Genomic DNA, 17,249 nt, shown 5'->3' with positions numbered 1-17,249 from the left:
ATAATGAGTCTTAGTCATAGTCATAGCGCATAGCAAATTATTCACACCTTTTGATAATGCATCAAGATGTCTGTTAAATTCCTTGACACTGTAGACACAACTGATTTATCTCTGGAGTGATTGTTGTCTGACTGTTTTGCTTTTGTCCCTTGTGCAGATTGAGAATGGCACGTGTATATGTGCAGCCATGCCCAACAAGATCACCATACTGCGCTACAACGACAACCTCAATAAGTTCTGTATCAAGAAGGAGATTGAGACGTCAGAGCCCTGCAGCTGTATCCACTTCACAGGCTACAGCATCATCATCGGCACCAACAAGTTCTACGAGATCGAGATGAAGCAGTACATGCTGGAAGGTTGGTCAATGACTCCTCACACAGGATGCAAGTTAATGGTAGACACTTATCTCGGGTTAAATGGACTGAAACAGGAAAGGACTACCTGGACTTGTCCAAAAATACATTTTTGTATCGTTGGTTGATTGATTGGTGTGGGGACCTCTCTCTTGCAGAGTTCCTGGATAAGAATGATGTGACGTTGGCCTCGGCCATCTTTGCAGCCTCCTCCCACAGTTTCCCCATCTCCATCATCCAGGTCACCCAGGCACCGCAGAAAGACGAGTACCTGCTCTGCTTCCACGGTCAGACAGATGTTTCTTTCACATTCATACACATTCTATAGGCCGTGTGTGTGTGCGTGTTTGTGTGTGTGCGCGGCTGGTTGTGAGAGAGGGAGAGTTTCTGCTGTCATTATGATTAGTGAAAGTGTTACTACCAATTTCCACACAGTTTACCTGCAAGAATGATTGCTAATTTCTGCTTGTGGTGATTCAATGTCCAGAGTTTGGGGTGTTTGTGGACGAGCATGGCCGCAGGAGTCGAAGTGAGGACATCCAATGGAGCTGTTTGCCTCTCTCATTTGGTAAGTCAAATCATGTTTTACCACTATAAGGATCATCTCGGAAGGATTGAAGCATTGCCATTTAGAAAAGTGTTATAAGACATTATAAGGGCTCATATATGCTTATAACACAGTGCTCCTCTCCATTTCAGCCTACAGAGAACCCTACCTGTTTGTGACCTATTTCAACTCGTTGGATGTGATTGAGGTCCAGGGCCACTCTGCTCTAGGGTAATACCACCTCCCTGATCCTTTAGTTTACTGAAACCCTGAATGAGTTAGCATAACATTGTAAGATTTTTCAATGGGGGTATTGTGTCTTGTTCAGGGCCCACTCGTACGCTCACCTAGACATCCCCAACCCGCGCTACCTGGGCCCAGCCATCTCCTCCGGGGCCATTTACCTGGCTTCATCCTACCAGAACAAGCTCCGGGTCATCTGCTGTAAGGGGAACCTGGGACAGGAGGGGGAGCTGCAGAGGAATGGCTCTGGACGCAGGTACATGGCTCTTACTTTTATTTCTCTCTTTCACTCACTCATTCCTCCTCAATGCTGAGCGATTAACTGAAATGTTGGTACAAATATTTTGTTTTTTAAACAACCAATTGACAGACCTTTGTTAAATTATTTGAATTCCATCTCCTTCGTTTTTTTCCTGTGAGCTCAATGCGCACATTGCTTAATTTCTAGAGAAAAATCTGATCAAGCCCGAACTATGTGATGTACTAAGGAGTTGTAGTTTCCAACAGGACAAAATTCTACATAGTTTAGCTCAGAAAACATGGTAATTACTAAATCCATTGCGCGCCGGTATGTTTCTTTTACACCTGCTACATGAGGTTAGTGTCGGGCAGACACAAGAGAGAAGACTGAGTGATCAGAGGGATAGAAAGCAGTTGCTTGACGAGGTACAGTATCTGTACCTGACAATACATGATTGATAGTTTGTATTTGTAACGGATGTCTTCGGGAGAAAGAGAGGAGGACCAAAGCGCAGCGTGGTAAGTGTTCATGATGATTTTAATTAAAGAAAGCACTGAACACTGAATCAAAACAATAAACGATGACGTGAATTTACAAAACCGAAACAGTACCGAGTGGCCCAAACAATCACACAGAAACAAACACCCACAAACCAAAAGTGAAACCCAGGCTACATAAGTATGATTCTCAATCAGAGACAACTAACGACACCTGCCTCTGATTGAGAACCATACTAGGCCGAACACAAAAACCAACATAGAAAAACAAACAGACTGCCTACCCCAACTCACACCCTGACCATACTAAAACAAATAATAAAATAACAGAACTATGGTCAGAACGTGACCCCCCCCCCCCCCCCCCCCCCCCCCAAAGGTGCGGACTCCGGCCGCAAAACCTGAACCTATAGGGGAGGGTCTTGGTGGGCGTCTGTCCGCGGTGGCGGCTCTGGCGCGGGATGTGGAGCTCACTTCACCATAGTTTTTGTCCGCCTCCTCAACCGCTCCCGTGGCCTCTTATGATCTTGGACTGGGGGCCCTTTCCACGGGTCCCGAAAGGACGGGAGATTCCGGCAGCGCCGGACAGGCGGGAGACTCCAGCAGCGGGAGACTCCGGCAGCGCCGGAGTGAAGGGCGATTCTGGCATCGCCTGGCTGACTGACTGACGATCCTGGCGGCTCCTGGCTGGCTGACGGCTCTGGCGGCTCCTGGCTGGCTGGCGGCTCCTGGCTGGCTGGCAGCTCTGGCGGCTCAGGACAGACTGGCAGCTCTGGCGGCTCAGGACAGACTGGGAGACTCTGGCGTCTCAGGACAGACTCTGGCGTCTCAGGATGGCAGGGTAGCCTAGTGGTTAGAGCGTTGGACTAGTAACCGGAAGGTTGCAAGTTCAAATCCCAGAGCTGACAAGGTACAAATCTGTTGTTCTGCCCATGAACAGGCAGTTAACCCACTGTTTCTAGGCCGTCATTGAAAATAAGAATTTGTTCTTAACTGACTTGCCTAGTTCAATAAAGGTAAAAAATCAAATTAAAAAAAGGACAGACGGGAGACTCTGGCGGCTCAGGACAGACTGGAGACTCTGGCGGCTCAGGACAGACGGCAGACTCTGGCGGCTCAGGACAGACGGGAGACTCTTGCAGCTCAGGACAGACGGTAGCACCTGTAGGAAGAAGACGGAGAGACAGCCTGGTGCGGGGGGCTGCCACCGGAGAGCTGGAGGTGGCACTGGATAGACCGGACCGTGCAGGCGCACTGGAACTCTTGAGCACCGAGCCTGCCCAACCTTACCTGGTTGAATGCTCCCCGTAGCCAGGCCAGTGCGGCGAGGTGGAATAGCCCGCACTGGGCTGTGCTGGTGAACCGGGGACACCATGCGTAAGGCTGGTGCCATGTACGCCGGCCCGAGGAGACGCACTGGAGACCAGATGTGTAGAGCCGGCTTCATGGCACCTGGCTCGATGCCCACTCTAGCCCGGCCGATACGAGGAGCTGGAATGTACCGCACCGGGCTATGCACACGCACCGGGGACACCGTGCGCTCCACCGCACAACAAGGTGCCTGCCCGGGTCCCTCTCGCTCACAGGAAAGCACGGGAAGTTGGCGCAGGTCTCCTACCTGACTTCGCCATACTCCCCATGTGGTCCCCCCCCAATACATTTTTGGGGCTGCCTCTCGGGCTTCCAGCCGCGCTGCCGTGCTGCCTCCTCATACCGGCGCCTCTCTGCTTTCGCTGCCTCCAGCTCTGCTTTGGGGCGGCGATATTCCCCTGGCTGTGTGCAGGGTCCTTTGCCGTCCGGAATCTCCTCCCAAGTCCAGTTCTCCAAATATCGCTGCCTCACCTGCTGCTGCCCGTAACCACGCTGCTTGGTCCTCTGGTGGTGGGTGTTTCTGTAACGGATTTCCTCCTCTTCGTCTGAGGAGGAGTACGGATCGGACCAAAGCGCAGCGTGGTAAGTGTTCATGATGATTTTAATTAAAGAAAGCTCTGAACACTGAATCAAAACAATAAACAATGACGTGAATTTACAAAACCAAAACAGTACCGGGTGGCCCAAACACTCACACGGAAACAAACACCCATAAACCAAAAGTGAAACCCAGGCTACCTAAGTATGATTCTCAATCAGAGAACTAACGACACCTGCCTCTGATTGAGAACCATACTAGGCCGAACACAAAAACCAACATAGAAAAACAAACATAGACTGCCCACCCCAACTCACGCCCTGACCATACTAAAACAGAATAAAATAACAGAACTATGGTCAGAACGTGACAGTTTTCAGCAGTCATAAAAGTATGCCTTATTTAATTTGAAGAACTACTAAAATTGTGATTTTGTCAGAGAGCATAGACAGCAGCTCTATAGAGATGAGATGATCACATGAAATAAAGTCATCAAATAAAATTACATGTAATATACACACCTGAAATATTTTATTAAAGTAATGTGAATTAATGATGGTTAATGAGTGAGTAATGAGCCGTCACTACCATCATGGGGCTTTCATTCATTGTTTTATTCTGTGTTACAGCATTCAACCCACATAATGCATAGTGCATAAAAAAAATATTGAAATAGAAAACCGGGATTTAAAAAATAAAATAAAATCGAACCAACCACAAAAAGCACTACTCACTCACTCACTCACTCACTCACTCACTCACTCACTCACTCACTCACTCACTCACTCACTCACTCACTCACTCACTCACTCACTCACTCACTCACTCACTTCCTAACACACACAGAAACACACGCATACACACCACTTGGGTTTGCATGCATAGAGATACAGTCCATCATTGCTTGTTTGGTGGTGGTACAATTGGGAATTGGAGGAACAATGGGATTCTTCGTCACTAAACCTTCTGTTGGCTGGGCTAAACCTTCTGTTGGCTGGGCTAAACCTTCTGTTGGCTGGGCTAAACCTTCTGTTGGCTGGGCTAAACCTTCTGTTGGCTGGGCTAAATCTTCTGTTGGCTGGGCTAAATCTTCTGTTGGCTGGGCTAAACATTCTGTTGGCAAGGCTAAACCTTCTGTTGGCTGGGCTAGTTAGTGGTTCAACTGGTTAGTTGAGGCAGAATTGGGCCGGTCGTGGTTACAGTATGACTTCATTATGATTTCTCCTCTCTCTAGGTTTCATTTAGCTGGTGGTGTGGACTGGAACCTCTCACTGGTGGCACTGGTTGGCATTCAGTTGGCATAGTTTGGAGCGATTTCAGTGCCAACAGAATTTGAATTCCATTATTTTGAATTTGTATATTTATATATTATATATTAAATTTTAATGTGATGCTTTCTTATTTGTAATGCACAAATTGTATTCATAAATTGAACTTGTGTTTCATGAGTTAAAACAGAATTGAGGGGAACAGAACACGTCCATGTTCCAGAGAGTCTTAGCTTTCAGGAATGGGGTTATAATAGTGTATAGCCAAAACGGTTCAAACACTAAAGCCAAATTCATAGGAAGAAAATAAATAAATTCATAGGAAGAAAATAAATCCAACATGTCACGTTGGCTTCAGAAACCGGCAGAAGCTTCTGTTGACCACAGAGAGTGTTTGATTCTAGCTGTTCTCCTCTACCTTTCTTGGCTGGAAAAGTGCCAGGATGTTGTCTGGTTTTGAATCTGAATTTAAAGAACTGAATTTGAAAACTGCATGCAATATTAATTTAATTCAGTTTCAAATCATGAAATGAAAATTCAGTTTATGAATTCAATTATTTTACTAGTGCATTACAAATGCAAAAATATTAAGTTCAATATCCTAATACAATTTTTGTTGCCGCTGAAATTGCTCCATAGCATAAGTTGCCAGACACGTGGCATAGTCTGGCATACTAGGTGGCACCTGTCTGCATACGGGTGACATAGGTTGGCATACATAACTTGTGAGCTTTCTGGTAATGGTATTCTTCCATCTGATACACCATGCATATCTGAGACTTGGATTAATGCTGGTGTTTATTCTTTGCAGGAGGAAGTGTGCCTTTTACTTAAACATGGCATTACTTAGACATTGTCTATTTAATAAGTCAAATACATCATGGTAAATAAAGGGTGGTTACTACTTGTATTTTCTGAGACTCCCTGTATCTACCAATCAAACAGCTGCATTAATGTAATATTGTAGTGACAGTTTGCTTAGAGTTAGCTTTTTTTTAACCACCCTCCCATACAGTTTGACCTTGTGGGTTTCATGATGTTTAAAGAACAGAAGAGAGGGTTGAAGAGTGGCATAGGGTTCATTGCAATTTTTCTCATCTTCACCAAAAATATGTTTGTACTCTAATGTATTTATAGTAAAAGACAGAAGGCCATCCAAAATGTAATTTGTCAACCGTCATTCAGCCATTATCCATACATCGTACTCTTTCTGTGCAATTTAGGACAGAAAAATGTATATTTGTTAAAGTGCTAGGAAAATGACCAGCTGGAGTTGTCATATCATTGATTCCATAATCCTCCGTGTAATATAAAATGGGACATTTTACTTCTGGAGCGAACATGGTGACGATATGACAAAATGTCTTTGGCTCTCCAATCCATCGATGGATACAAATGTGCAGTGACAGAATCAACCATATCTCATTTTTGTCCTGTACACTTGCTCATGTTTTGTCTCCTACTGTGACAGTAGCTAACCCATTAGCTGTTTGCATAATCTTCAGTGATTTCAATGAGAATTGCTTTCTCGACATCCAAAGCCATTGCTTGCCACTGTCTTGATTTCATTTTACACAGCTATTGAGAGTATTACACTAGCCATAATTATGATTGACATCAGCTTAATATAAATATATATATTTAATGCACCACTTTGTACCAAGATCACTTCTTTAAGATGGATGCATTAGTTGCTGTTTCATGGTTCTGTTCAGTAACTTCATCCAGATACTCCCCCTCACATCAGGGCAGCAGTACACTATGCAATGCTGTTTACCCTGTGATCTTTGTCCTGTGGCGCCCTGCCCTGCCCTTTCCATCTCCACAATGGGTCTCTCCAATGCCTCCTTTTCATCCACAGCCCCAACAAGCGTGGGCCGCCCTCCTACAATGAGCACATCACCAAGCGCCTGGCGGCCAGCCCTGCGTTGCACGGTGACCCGGGCACGCCACACCGCTACCGCGAGGCCCGCACCGAGTTCCGCCGCGACAAGTCACCCGGCCGCCGGCCACACTCGGTGGAGAGGGAAAAGTCTCCCAGTGGCAGGATGATGATGGACCCGCGTCTGGCCAGGTCTCCAGGGAGAGCCTTGGGGGGGGATCTACGCCTCGGTCGCTCCCCAGGGAGGTTGATGGACCGGGATGTGAGGAGGGAGAGGTCGCCGGGACGGGGGTTCGAGGAGCAGCAGCATGGAGTTCGTCAGAGACTCCACACCAGCTCCGGACGCACGCCCCTCACCACAGTCAACAAGGTTAGAGAGTAGACTATGTATGCTTCCCAAATAGCCCCAATACCCTATTCAATGATTTCCCTTGCCTGATTTACAGGACATAACATGAGTGGTATTGGGTGACTTGTGAACCCTTTTCCCTATTTAGTGCACTACTTTGGACCAGAGCTCTGTCTTTTTCAATATGGCATAATTTTGATAGATTCTTTGGATATGCTGAATTACTTGAAAATGTATTTTTCTATAAGACTTTCCTATTTCAGTGATGAATCTTCTTTGAGCAAGCCTTAATGATACCAAGTAATGTAAATTCCTCTGCCTAACTTCTGTGTTAGTGCCCTAACACCTGACCAGATCTGTCTCTGATCTTTCTGTACAGGTGTGGGATCAATCATCTGTTTGAGGAGAGAGAAGAGTGACATCCCCCTTACCCGGGTTAGGGAATAGGAGTTTGGTCAGAGTATTACATCACCCAGAGAGTCCAATAGGAAAAGCAGCTAAAGCGTTGAAGACCCACTGTCAATGTTGAATGTCAGAACTATGGGATTTTACTAGAATAAATAATGGTTAATGCAATGTCGATATACAGTAACAAATCATTTTTTATATCCAACATTTGACGTCTGCAAGGACCAAAACACCTTAAACAACATTTGTCACAAACACTGAGATAAACGCTTGGAATATCTGCTCAATTAAATCCTGGAAATGTACAGATAAATCTCAGAGTTTAGAAACACAACTAAACGTTCTCCTGGATTTTCTCTCTCCCCTGTGCATATCAGCTAGATCAGTGGTGGGCATCTCCAGTCCTAAAGGGACACACTGTGTGCAGGCTTTTGTTACAGCTCAGCACTAATACGCCTCATTCAAATAATCAACTAATCAAAGTCTTCGATTTAGATCAAGTGGAATTAGGTGTTTGTTAGAGCTTATCTGGAATAAAGTCGACACACACACTGCAGCCTTCTAGGATTAGTCCATCCCTGAGCTAGATGACTACACTAAAACACACTAAAACCGCACTACCCACAATCCCCAGCACCAACTGACTCTTGCAACAGGACCTTTATAAATAACCATAATGCTAATTGACACTGTAAATAGGCAGACTTAGGTTTCTTCCAAAATGGCACCCTACTCCCTATACACTGCACTACTTTGACCAGGACCAACAGGGATCTGGTCAAAAGTAGTACTCTATATAGGGAGTAGGGTACCATTTCAGACAGAGCCATGCTTTTTATAGATACTGAAAGGGTACCTCAAGGCTGGAAAAGCCACATCTATTTTTGTTAAAGCGAAAAGTGATTGTTACATGTATGTGTCTTCTTAAATGTCAAATGAATATTATTGTTTTAAAACGTCCTTTATCAAGTGAGCATTTTGCCTTGGACCCATCTTGTGTAATGCACTTCTACACGCAAAAGCAACCATGCGGCTTGAGAGATCATTAAGCTTACAACATACTACTTCAATATTCATTTTTTACCGCCGTCACTGTTCACTGAAATGAATATGATGCTGAAGAGCATAGGATATTTCTTTTTCATTTTCATTTAAGTACATCAATGCCGTTGACAAATCAGTAGAACTAAAAAAAAAAATCTTCATCAATCAATCATAAACAACAGTTTGGGGGGTATATACAAGAGTGAATGAAAAAGAAATATCCTATGCTCTTCAGCATCATATTCATTTCAGTGAACAATGACGGCGATTCAACACTGGAGCATGTGAGCGATAGAAAAAATATATATTTATACATGTTTTAGTTTGCGTTAAATTGACATTTTATGGGTGACATTTTCCTACTGCTGAACACCTCATGCAGCAAAAACATATGGTATTTTCAGTCACATAAGCCTACTCTTTATACTTTAATATATCAACTTACTTTTGATGTACTTATTCTTTATATTTGCTTAACATCAGCCCCCCCCCCCCCCACACACACACAAACAAATGATTTATATTCAACCATGACGACCAAAATTCAGTGTAGCAGTGAAAGGTCACGTAGCAAATTCTTGTAGAACAGGTTAGCCTTCATGTGAAATAAACATTTTGCTCACATCCTCTATGTGCATCTTTTACTCAGCATCTGGGCGGGAGTGTACAAGGTTGTAAATTGACTTCATTTCATACGTGCCTATCAATTTAACATCTGCTACCTAAGTCCATCCCTCTACTTTTCCACTTTTTGGAAACTTTGCGAGCGGCAGAATACCAATGTGCATTTTGCGGACATTTTGCGGATATTGTTTAGACGATAAACATGTCGCCCTGTTCTCGATATGATGATGTTGATGTCTTACAAAGGATTTACTAGCTTTCCCTGTAGATTTTGTCACACAATATTAAACATAACCAATGTCTTTATTTACTGTCGTATCCTGTTGTTTTGATGTTTCTTCTACCGTTTTTTTAGAAGAGGAGATCGGAGTTCCGATCAACTTACATTTGAAGTCGGAAGTTTACATACACTTAGGTCGGAGTCAATAAAACTTGTTTTTCAACCACTTCACCACTTTCTTGTTAAGAAACTATAGTTTTGGCAAGTCGGTTAGGACATCTACTTTGTGCATGACACAAGTAATTTTTCCAACAATTGTTTACAGACAGATTATTTCACTTATAATTCACTATATCACAATTCCAGTGGGTCAGAAGTTTACATACACTAAGTTGACTGTGGCTTTAAACAGTTTGGAAAATTCCAGGAAATTATGTAATGGCTTTAGAAGCTTCTGATAGGCTAATTGACATCATTTGAGTCAATTGGAGGTGTACCTGTGGATGTATTTGAAGGTCTACCTTCAAACTCAGTGCCTCTTTGCTTAACATCATGGGAAAATCAGCCAAGACCTCAGGAAGAAAAGTAGTAGACCTCCACAAGTCTGGTTCATTCTTGGAAGCAATTTCCAAATGCCTGAAGGTGTCACGTTCTTCTGTACAAACAATAGTATGCAAGTATTAACACCATGTGACCACACAGCCGTCATATCGCTCAGGAAGGAGACGCGTTCTGTCTCCTAGAGATGAAGGTACTTTGGTGCGAAAAGTGCAAATCAATCCCAGAACAACAGCAAATTACCTTGTGAAGATGCTGGAGGAAACGGGTACAAAGTATTTATATCCACAGTAAAATGAGTCCTATATATTGACATAACCTGAAAAGCCACTCAGCAAGGAAGAAGCCGGTTTGCAACTGCACATGGGGACAAAGATTGTACTTTTTGGAGAAATGTCCTCTGGTCTAATGAAACAAAAATAGAACTGTTTGGCCATAATGACCATCATTATGTTTGTAGGAAAAAGGGGGAGGCTTGCAAGCCAAAGAACACCATCCCAACCATGAAGCACAGGGGTGGCAGCATCATAGATGGCATCATGAGGAATTGAAAATGATGTGGATATATTGAAGCAACATCTCAAGACATCAGTCAAGTTAAAGCTTGGTCACAAATGGGTCTTCCAAATGGACAAGGACCCCAAGCATACTTCCAAAGTTGTGGCAAAATGGCTTAAGGACAACAAAGTCGAGGTATTGGAGTGGCCATCACAAAGCCCTGACCTCAATCCAATAGAACATTTGTGGGCAGAACTGAAAAAGCGTGTGCGAGCAAGGAGGCTTACAAACCTGACTCAGTTGTCTTGCTGCTTTTTGTTCTATGTTGCTCTGTCTGTATGCTACGTCTTGCTTGTCCTATGTTGCTCTGTCTGTATGCTATGTCTTGCTTTTCCTATGTTGCTCTGCGTGTGCTCACTGCTCAATTATTGTCTATATTGTAATTGTTTTTAATATCCTGCCCAGAGACTGCGGTTGAAAATTAGCCGGCTGGCTAAAACCGGCACTTTTACTGAAACGTTGATTAATGTGCACTGTCCCTGTAAAAATAAAATAAACTCAAACTCAAGTTACACCAGCTCTGTCAGGAGGAATGGGCCAAAATTCAGCCAACTTATTGTGGGAAGCTTGTGGAAGGCTACCCAAAACGTTTGACCCAAGTTTGTAGCAATTGAAAGGCAATACACTCAATTAGTATTTGGTAGCATGTAAACTTCTGACCCACTGGGAATGTGATGAAATAAATAAAAGCTGAAATAAATAATTATCTACTATTATTCTGACAATTGACATTCTTAAAATAATGTGGTGATCCTAACTGACCTAAGACAGGGCATTTTTACTAGGATTAAATGTTGTTAGGAGTTGTGAAAAACTGAGTTTAAATGTATTTGGCTAAGGTGTATGTAAACTTTTCTTGTTTTTGATGGGACAGATGTAAGTACCTGCAGATGGGGAGACGGATATATAGAGAGGGGTACAGGAAGTGGTTAAGGGCACAGGCAGTCGGCTGAGCGAGGGCTGAAACCTCTGTCACCGAGGGGACATATGTGGTCGGGAGGTTAGACCGCTACACCAGACTGTGGCACTTATCCTGTGTGTCTGATGTAGAATTGGGTGTGAGAGACAGATAAATATATATTTTGTGTGTGTGTGTGTGTGTGTGACTTATCCATGTCCAGAGTGTTGGGATAACAATGCACATTGGGTATTTATCTGATGCTCCCACTAGCCTGCTAATTCACTAACAGCCCCAGCCCCACTGTGACAATGCCATCCCATTCTACAACCACTGGCATGCAGAGCAGCAGCAGCTATTTCTGTCATTAAACTGGGAATAACTGTGAGGAGCAAGACTGCCCAGGAACAATTGTTCTGGGTGAGTGAGTGGCAGACAAACTCTTCATACATGTATCTTTAACGTTTAGATGCAGACAGCTGTAATAAAGATGTGACTTTTCAACCTCATAGAAGTTACTAGAGATTCCTTCCCATGCTGTGAAGAGACAGAGATGATGTGACATATGCCATTGAGGCACTGACTAGTTGTTAAACACCTGGCTGAACGTGATAAGGATGGCAATGACGAGGTGAAGAAGGCTTTTAGCATGTCAGACTCAGGACCTTAATATAGATCTGCCCCTCCCCAGACACTGTTGGGAGTTCATCTCCCTGCCCGTACCCTCCTATTCACTGATTGGCACTTTAGCAGTTTCCCTTGCCAGCATGACATGACAGGACTGGTATTGGGTAACTTGTGAACTCTAAATATAATTAGCACATTTTAAGGTGCTGTTCTCTGTGTCACCAGGGTCCTAGTTGAGTATGTGGAACCTAGCTAATGTTCTTCTGCTGAGTTTGGAACGTGGAACTCTGGGTGCAAATGATTTTGAACAGCTTCCTTTCCTGGTCTCCTCTCAGTTAAAGGTGACAGTTTGAGTAAATGGAGTGCACTGTAAGTGGGTGATATGTACAGAAGCATGGAAGAGAAGTGACTGGGCTTGCTCCATCATTAACCCAGCCTGCCAGACAAACTCCTCTGACAGCAGCAGGGCAATAAATAATGGCTTAATAAGCTATCATAAGCCCACACTCCCTTTCATCTTTGAAATGATTGTTTTATTGGCCTTAGACAAACACAAAAATCAATGGCAGGGCATAGGCACACATCCAACTCATCCAGGAGAATAGAGGTAGCAGTAGTACCCTACTAGAGGAAGATAGCATAGTAGCTGCTAAAAACCTTTTTCACAGAGCTGAGCTGTACTGCGCTGGCCTGGTTACGCATCCACCATTGTTGCTGGAACTATATTGGAAAGGACATTGTGAAGAAGATCCAGTACAGTTCAGGTCTGCACAATAGTGTGAAAAGTGTGTAGCTGGCTGGGTAATTTGGGCTATGCCACTGTTAAAACCACGACGACTCAACAGCTGGTTTTTAGTTCCTCGAGTTTTGTCTACCCTCCCAATATGGGGATTGAGGCATCATCACTCACACTCGGGCAGTCAGCAGCACTTTTAAAGTAAAGTAGGAGAGCTAGGGGGGTAGGCCATGCTTTCTAGGGGTACTGTAATAAAATAAATGTGGGTACAAGAACACCAATCCATAAAACATGAGCTTAACAATAAACAATCTCTGACAAGGACATGAGGGGAAACAGAGGGTTAAATACACAACAGTAAATGAATGGGATTGGAACCAGGTGTGTAGGAAGACAAGACAAAACCAATGGAAAATTAAACATGGATCAATGATGGCTAGAAGACCGGTGACGTCGACCACCGAGCACCGCCCGAACAAGGAGAAGTCGGTAGAAGTCATGACAGTACCCCCCCCCCCTCCCCCCTGACGCGCGGCTCCAGTAGCGCGTCGACACAGGGGACGACCCAGAGGACGAGGCACAGGGCGATCCGGATGGAGACGGTGGAACTCTCAGGGAAGGATCTAACACGTCCTTCACCGGTACCCAGCATCTCTCCTCCGGACCGTACCCCTCCCAGTCCATGAGGTACTGAAGGCCCCTCGCCCGACATCTCGAATCCAGGATATCGAACGGAGTACGCCGGGACACACTCGATGTCCAGAGGGGGCGGAGGTACCTCCCGCACCTCAGCCTCATGGAGTGGGCCAGCCACCACCGGCCTGAGGAGAGACACATGGAACGAGGGGTTAATATGGTAATCGGGGGGAATCTGTAACCTATAACATACCTCCTTCACTCTCCTCATGACTTTAAATGGCTCCACAAACTGCGGACCCAGCTTCCGGCAGGGCAGGTGGTGGGGAAGGTTTTGGGTCGATAGCCAGACCCTGTCCCCCGGTGTGAACACCGGGGCCTCACTGCGGTGACGGTCTGCGCCATTTGGCGCAGTACAGCCCGCTGAAGGTGGATGTGGGCGGAGGAGCCTGTCTGACTCTGATGCCAAGGTGCCAGAACCGGCTGATACCCCAATACACACTGAAATGGAGAAAAGCTAGTGGAGGAGTGGCGGAGCGAGTTCTGGGCCATCCCTGCGCAGGGCATGAACTCCGCCCCCTCCCCGGCCGGTCCTGGCAATAAGACCTCAGAAACCTACCCACATCTTGGTTAACTCTCTCTACCTGCCCGTTACTCTCGGGGTGAAAACCTGAGGTAAGGCTGACTGAGACCCCCAGACGTTCCATGAACGCCTTACAGACCCTTCACGTAAATTGGGGATCACGATCAGACACTATATCCTCGGGCCCCCCGTAGTGCCGGAAGATGTGTGTAAACAGGTCCTCCGCAGTTTGTAGGGCTGTAGGGAGACGTGGCAAAGGGAGGAGACGACAGGACTTAGAAAAACGATCCACAACGACCAAGATCGTGGTGTTACCCTGTGAAGGTGGAAGATCGATTATGAAATCCACTGACAGGTGCGACCACGGCCGTTGTGGAATGGGTAAGTGTTGTAACTTACCTCTGGGCTTGTGTCTGAGAGCCTTGCACTGGGTGCACACTGAGCAGGAGGAAACATAAACCCTCACGTTCTTAGCTAAAGTGGGCCACCAGTACCTCCCACTAAGACAGCCTACCGTCCGACCGATCCCAGGATGACCAGAGGAGGGTGACGTGTGAGCCCAATAGATCAGCCGATTGCGGACAGCAGACGGAACGTACAGACGCCCAGCTGGACACTGAGGGGGAACGGGCTCTGCACGCCCGCTCAATGTCCGCGTCCAGCTCCCACACTACTGGCGCCACCAAACAAGAGACTGGGAGTATGGGAGTGGGATCCATGGAACGTTCCTCTGTGTCATACAGCCGGGACAGTGCGTCTGCCTTAACGTTCTGGGAGCCTGGTCTGTAAGAGAGGGTAAACGCAAAACGGGTGAAAAACATGGTCCACCTTGCCCGGCGAGGATTCATTCTCCTCGCCGCCCGGATGTACTCCAGATTGCGGTGGTCAGTCCAGATGAGAAATGGTGTTTAGCCCCCTCAAGCCAATGTCTCCACACCTTCAAAGCCTTAAGACAGCCAACATCTCCCGGTCCCCCACATCATAGTTTCGCTCCGCCGGGCTGAGCTTCTTAGAGAAGAAAGCACAGGGGCAAAGTTTCAGTGGCGTACCCGAGCGCTGAGAGAGCACAGCTCCTATCCCAGCTTCGGAAGCGTCCACCTCCACTATGAACGCCAAAGAGGGATCCGGATGGGCCAACACAGGAGCCGAGGTAAACAAAGCCTTCAAGTGGCTAAAATCCCTGTCCGCCCCAGCTGACCACTGCAAGCACACCGGGCCCCCCTTCAGCAGTGAGGTAATGGGAGCAGCTACCTGACCAAAACCCCGGATAAACCTCCGGTAGTAGTTGGCAAACCCTAAGAATCGCTGCACCTCCTTCATGGTGATGGGAGTCAGCCAATTACGCACGGCTGCAATACGGTCACTGTCCATCTCCACTCCTGACGTGGAAATGTGATGCCCTAGGAAGGAGACGGACTGTTGGAAGAACAGGCATTTCTCAGCCTTGACGTACAGGCCATGCTCCAACAGGCTACCAAGCAATTTGCGCACCAGGGACACATACTCGGCGTGTGTAGCGGAGTATATCAGAATGTCATCGATATACACCACTACACCCTGCCCGTGCAGGTCCCTGAAAATATTGTCTACAAAGGATTGAAAGACTGATGGAGCATTCATCAACCCGTATGGCATGACGAGGTACTCATAATGCCCTGAGGTGGTACTAAATGCCGTCTTCTACTCGTCTCCCTCTCTGATACGCACCAGGTTGTACGCACTCCTGAGATCCAGTTTAGTGAAGAAGCGCGCCCCGTGCATTGACTCAATCGCCATGGCGATAAGAGGTAGCGGGTAACTGTACCTCACCATGATTTGATTTAGACCTCAATAATCAATGCACGGGCACAGACCTCCATCCTTCTTCACAAAAAAACAAACTCGAGGAGACGGGTGAAATGGAGGACCGAATGTACCCCTGACGCAGGGATTTGGAGACATATGTCTCCATAACCACCGTCTCCGCCTGTGAGAGGGGATACACTGGGAAGTGCAGTGTCTACCAGGAGATCTATTGCACAATCCCCCCGTCGATGGGGTGGTAATTGAGTCGCCTTCGAGTCGCCTACAGAAGGCGAGAGCCAAATCGGCATATTCTGGGGGAATGCGCACGGAGGAGACCTGGTCTGGACTTTCCACCGTAGTAGCACCAACGGAAACCCCTAAACACCTACCTAAGCACTCTTGCGACCACCCCATGAGAGCCCTCTGTGGCCAAGAAACAGTGGGGTTATGATAAGCTAACCAGGGTAGGCCCAGCACCACGGGATACGCAGGAGAGTCAATAAGAGAGTCTATCGAGCTGTTCTTCAAGCTAACCATCAAACTAATGATATACTGTCTATCTCTCTCTACATTTGTCTACTCTAAGGATGCAACGGAGTATCACATTCCCTTGCCTCTACCCCCACCCCTTTGACATAGTTGAGTGTGAGAGATCAAACAGACAAATGTTGATAGATTTTTTGATTTGATAGAGATATTTGATGTCCGATGTCATGTTCTGCTCAGGATGAATACTGAATATGAAACTGGAAGAAATGAACAAACTGCATTGCGAAGAACAACATTTGTCTGTCCATCTGAAGATATTTCAGTTTTGACATAGTTGATATACTGAAACATTTTCTTAAAAATGATTCTCATTGTCGTTTATAGTGTGTTAGATTCTAACAGATGGAACATGATTAACACATACATAGTGTATGTTTAGTATTCCATCCTATATGTTTAAGTAATACAATGCTAAAGTGTTATGTATTTTACGTTGGGCAGGATAACCCCTTAATTCATAGCATTTAGTTAGTTCAGGGGTGGTCCTGTCAAAAACTGTTATCTCAATAGTTGTGTCCTAAGTAACTCTGGCGCCAGAGACATATATTTAGAGAGTGAGGCCAACTTTTGGAATATTGTTCTAATTCCAGACATTCAGTTACACAACATTGTTTAAATATTCCCCATTGTAATGTTAATGGAGAACTAACATGGCTGCCGTAGAATGTTGTAGTGTCAAAATGTAAATGCATCATAATGCAGAAATCACATTGGCCGAACTCTCTTAATAT

The 17,249-nt window shown here is 45.6% G+C and overlaps 1 protein-coding gene across 3 annotated transcripts in view; it reads left to right on the top strand.

Annotated features, from left to right (window-relative positions):
* LOC110528298 (citron Rho-interacting kinase-like) overlaps nt 1-9,674 on the top strand; it is a 52,042-nt gene extending 42,368 nt beyond the window's left edge. For all 3 annotated transcript variants that reach the window (XM_036983879.1, XM_021610246.2, XM_036983880.1), the window contains exons 34-40: nt 158-359; nt 515-643; nt 844-924; nt 1,056-1,134; nt 1,232-1,402; nt 6,923-7,313; nt 7,672-9,674. In XM_036983879.1, the coding sequence (XP_036839774.1) occupies nt 158-359; nt 515-643; nt 844-924; nt 1,056-1,134; nt 1,232-1,402; nt 6,923-7,313; nt 7,672-7,695 (1,077 nt within the window). In that variant the 3' untranslated portion in view covers nt 7,696-9,674. The remainder of the gene's footprint in view (nt 1-157; nt 360-514; nt 644-843; nt 925-1,055; nt 1,135-1,231; nt 1,403-6,922; nt 7,314-7,671) is intronic.
* The last annotated feature ends 7,575 nt before the right edge of the window (nt 9,675-17,249 follow it).

This window comes from Oncorhynchus mykiss, chromosome 7 (assembly GCF_013265735.2).
Source record: "Oncorhynchus mykiss isolate Arlee chromosome 7, USDA_OmykA_1.1, whole genome shotgun sequence".
Taxonomy (NCBI): domain Eukaryota; kingdom Metazoa; phylum Chordata; class Actinopteri; order Salmoniformes; family Salmonidae; genus Oncorhynchus; species Oncorhynchus mykiss.
This window is presented reverse-complemented; position numbering and strand designations above follow the sequence as displayed.